Raw genomic sequence first — 4,608 nt, 5'->3', positions numbered from 1 at the left:
TCATTTTATTAATCATGAACTTCCTTAGCAACCCCCTAAGAATAACAACAACGTTTAATTTCAAAAGTAAACGCATTTAAGATCAAATAACAACAATTGGAAGAACAGAAAAAGTATGAATTGATGGAATTATTATCTTATTCCAACCTTGCTATCTGACAGCCTGATGGCAAACAGGATTTGCCTATCGTAAGAATTAGTGGCTGGACAGGATAACGACTGTGATCATGACAGGGGACTGACGTGGCGTGATGTGATGCCATTTTTATACTCTCTCTCTCTCTCTCTCTCTCTCTCTCTCTCTCTCTCTCTCTCTCTCTCTCCTAAAATATTCCAGGTCGATCATCTGTGGAATGAGTTACGACGTCAGAATCTACACATTTTCTCTCTCTCTCTCTCTCTCTCTCTCTCTCTCTCTCTCTCTCTCTCTCTCTCTCTCTCTCTCTCTCTCTCTCTCTCTCTCTCTCCCTTAGATGTCAGGATGCATGAAAACTTTAAATCAATCTCTCTCTCTCTCTCTCTCTCTCTCTCTCTCTCTCTCTCTCTCTCTCTCTCTCTCTCTCTCTCTTCATTGACTTTAACACTATAATGAAAGCATCTTATTACGGAAATCTGATAACGTGATGATGCTTATTTTGACGAGAACAAATAAATGCAGAATATAATCCGAAATTCTCTTTTTTCTTTTTGTCTCATTTGATGTCTGATCTACAATTTAAAAGAAAATAACTGCAATATTAGCGTAAAATTATCAGCGATTTTTCTTATTAAGAGAGATTGAAGATATTGAACTCGAAATGCAATTTTCACTACTCTTCATAGACATGTGTAATAGTGATTTTGGATTAAACTTACTGACCAAACATCTCCCCCCCCCCCCTCACTACCCATTTTTTTTTTTCATTAACTCCCTTTGTGGATAAGGCTCCTGCTTTGCCCCTTCCAACGGCCTTCACGCTTGTAAAAAAGAAATACTATATTGTCTTTCATGCTTTGTAATTACTCAATGTTCTAGGGGGAACTTTTTATTAGATTTTTTTCAATGCTTCATGATATTGAAGGTAAGGGATGTGAACCCAGTGCTTGAATGGACAGTTAAATATTAAATCTAAGTAAAGTTCTAACAAATCTTAAAAAACTAAGAGATACTAAGATATCTAAGAGAAATATTTGAAATATCTGAGGACGTAAGGTGATACCTAGGAGATTCATTGATGATGTACTTGAGAGATGAAAGTGTACCCCCCATCAGAAGTAATATGCGTATGGATACCAAATATCGCTATTCTCACTGAGAGTAAGATGGATATACATGAGGCGAACGTTTCAGTTTGCATAAGGATGGCTTCAGGACAACGATTGGAGCTTTCAATCACAGTAAAAAGGTAACAGTGACTTCGTGATGTAAGTAGGGAGCCTACTAAATCGACATGAAATATGGGCAAAACGACGCTGAGGTTGAGGAAAGGTGCCCATTCCTGAATCCATATGTCGAGGTACCTTAGCAGTTTAGCATGGAGAACAGGCACTAACCCAATCCTTAGCATCCCTGGTAATACCGTGCAAATGAACTTCATTTTCAGTAGCTGTATAGTAGATCGGCACGGGGGATAGTGAGAGGCCATGGATTAAGTCAAACACCTGTTGGCGCATAGGGGCAGATATCCACAGTTGTAGCCTACCAGTACTAACATAACAAAGGAAGGTGACGTTGGAGTTATCAATGGAGCGATGTGCCATATGTCCTGCGGCTGGGTACTCTGGATCCTTTTGTAACCCAATCCCAGATGAATAGCAGGCATTGTGTTTCTTGACAGGGAATCAACACCCTTCATGCTAAAGGGTATTGTTGTATTCAGCCACAGTCGAGAGATATTGGCTTTTACTGGTGAACCTATCATTGGACTGTCGAGTGAAGGTGTGAACCACGGACATGTGCTCTGTGTGAATGATGAAAGGCATACCCTTTGAGAGGTGGTAAAGGTACACATAGCCTAATGCGCCACCAGCAATTCGTGGTCAAAGATAGAGTAGCCGGATTCTGCTTTACACAGCTTTCTACTGAAGAAGGCCAATGGGTGGGGGGCGAACCATTGACCATCTACTCGATTACTGCACCAATAGTGATGTTAATGGCATCGGTGGAGAGAAGGAGAGGAGCATGTGACACGGGAAAGGTGAGAACAGCAGCAGTCGATAGGGCATTCTTTGCATTGCAGAAGGCCACTTCTTGAAGGGATCCCACATCAGGTCTTTTGGCTAGCTCTAGAGGGAGTAAGAGAGGGGGACAAGAGTGACAGTGATGGCTGGCAAGAACCAGTGATAATATTTTGTCATGCCAAAGAATTCTTGCAGTGCTTTTGATGTTCCAGGATGTGAGGAAGTTCTGGACAGCTGATATCTTCTTGGGGAGTGGGTTGACGCCTTCAGTAATGATGCGGGGCTCTAAGAATGATACTTCGTTAGCGCCAAAGGTACATTTGTTGTTCTGGAGTACAAGGCCACTCTGTTGTAAGTGATCGAGAATGATGCATAGGTGATGAAGGTGCTCCTATTTGGAGGAAAACACAAGTATGTCATCCTCATAGCATATCCAGATGTGGAGGTCCACTAAGATGCCATCCATGAGGCATTAAACAGTTACACCAGCATTACAAAGGCCAAAACAGGAATAATTGAAAGTGATGAAGAGATTAGTGATGGCAGTCTTGGAAATGTCTTCAAGATTCATGGGTACCTGGTAATATCCCTTCAGTATGTTGTAATTAGAGAACACCTTCGCTTTGTGCAAGTAGGCGGTAACATCATCCATGTTGAGTGGGTATAATGATCCAATTCTGTCTGCATGTTGAGACACCTGTAATCACCAAAAGCATGCAGGGAACCATCATTTTTCAGGATGATGTATAGGGGTGACTACCCAAGGCTATAGACTTTTTGCCAAAGGACAAGTTTTTCCATTTTGGCGGACATTTGTTTAGCAGCAGCCAATCAATCCGGGGTCAAACACATGAATCCTGCAAACTCCAGGCCCTAATTGTCTTGATATGGTGCTAAATACCATACTTGGCGAGAACTGTTTGCGTTTGGCGATGTTCTAGTCACTACAGCGTTTCTCAACCTTTGATAGCCCATGGCCCCCCTCACCGAGTGGCTAACACTCGTAGCCCCCTGCCCTTCAATAAAAAAAAATGCAGGTTTTGTTTTATGTTTTTTATTCAGTCACTAAAATTATAAATCAAAGTAAAAATTTTTGCTGAACAATATAATCAATGAGACACTTGCTGTTGGGCTCGTGTGACGAGGCCTCTTATGTCCGGCTCCGTCTTGGACACAGTAAGGCGAATATCGTTCCCAACATCAAGACGGTTTCTGGACTTCGTTTTAATGGTCACCAGGTCAGAAAATCCAGATTCGCAAAGGTATATTGTGGCGAATTGAACGTGCATTTCGGATGCCTTCTTGCTGAGTAGTGGATATGCATCCTGAACAGACAACCAGAAGCTGGAGAGGTCTTCTCTGTTACTGAAGGCCAGCTTCATTGCTTTTGAGACCTTCAACTCTGCGAGCTCCTCTGCTTCGTCTTCAGTAGGTTCAATTTCGGTGTTGAATGGGTCTCTGTGCCATGGAACATCCAATGGAGCATCGTCGAAATAAGATTTGAACTCAGCGGAGAAAATGTCGAGATGTCCAATGATGCAATCTTTGTTGCCGATGGGAAGTTCAATCCGCTGTGTCTGCAGATGCTCGTCCAAGAAAGGAAACGAGGCTGTGGATCCGGCCTCGATTCGTGCCTGCCAGACTCCCATTCGAGCAGACAGTCCGGCAAGCTTGTCTTGAACGTCAATGACTGTCATATCATGGCCTTGCAAAGACTGGTTCATTTCGTTGAGTCGGCCGAATATATCGGCCAGGTAGGCGAGCATCATGACGAACTCTTCATTGTCGAAGTGGACATGGAGGTTGTTTTCTGTCTCCATCCAGAGTTCATACAACCGAGAGAGGCATTTCCCCCTCGATAGCCAATGAACTTTGGTGTAAAACAGAAGTCCCACATGTTGCGCTCCCATTTCGTTGGCCAGAAGTTGGAAGAGCTGATGATTTTTGGCCTTCGCACGAATGAAGTTGATCACTTTGACCGCAACGTCCATGACTTCCAACAAACGCGGCGGTAGAGGGTAGAGTTTTTGACGCAAGAGCATATCTGTGTAGTGAACAGTGGGAAGACGTCACGTGGGGCCATTCATTCTTCACAAGCGTGACGAACCCTCCTTTAACGCCAATCATCGCTGGGGCACCATCAGTACAAATGTGCTTTAAATTCTGTCAGCTGAGTCCATTCACTTCAAAAAAAGAGTCTACGATGGCTTTGACATCTTTTGCTGTCGTTGTGGTTGGCAGGGTATTGCAGAATAAGAACTCTTCCTTCATCTTCCTTCTTTCTCGTAGCGAGCGAAGGCGATCAACTGGCTCTCCAGAGCGGTATCGGTAGACTCATCAAGTTGAAGGCTAGCCTGGAGCGTGCTTTGCTTGATTTCACAGCAAACTTGACGGCACACATCAGCGGCCATGTCATCAATCCGTCGGCGGATCGTGTCATTAGAGAGC

The 4,608-nt window shown here is 43.5% G+C and overlaps 1 protein-coding gene across 1 annotated transcript; it reads right to left on the bottom strand.

Annotated features, from left to right (window-relative positions):
* Nucleotides 1-3,269: 3,269 nt before the first annotated feature.
* On the bottom strand, nt 3,270-4,202 carry LOC137621755 (protein FAM200A-like). Its single transcript, XM_068352265.1, has one exon. The coding sequence runs from the start codon at nt 4,200-4,202 to the stop codon at nt 3,270-3,272; it is 933 nt and encodes a 310-aa protein (XP_068208366.1).
* Between the last annotated feature and the right edge of the window lie 406 nt (nt 4,203-4,608).

This window comes from Palaemon carinicauda, chromosome 28 (genome assembly GCF_036898095.1).
Source record: "Palaemon carinicauda isolate YSFRI2023 chromosome 28, ASM3689809v2, whole genome shotgun sequence".
Taxonomy (NCBI): Eukaryota; Metazoa; Arthropoda; class Malacostraca; order Decapoda; family Palaemonidae; genus Palaemon; species Palaemon carinicauda.
The sequence above is the reverse complement of the archived record's forward strand: the minus strand, read 5'-3'. Positions and strand labels throughout refer to the sequence as shown.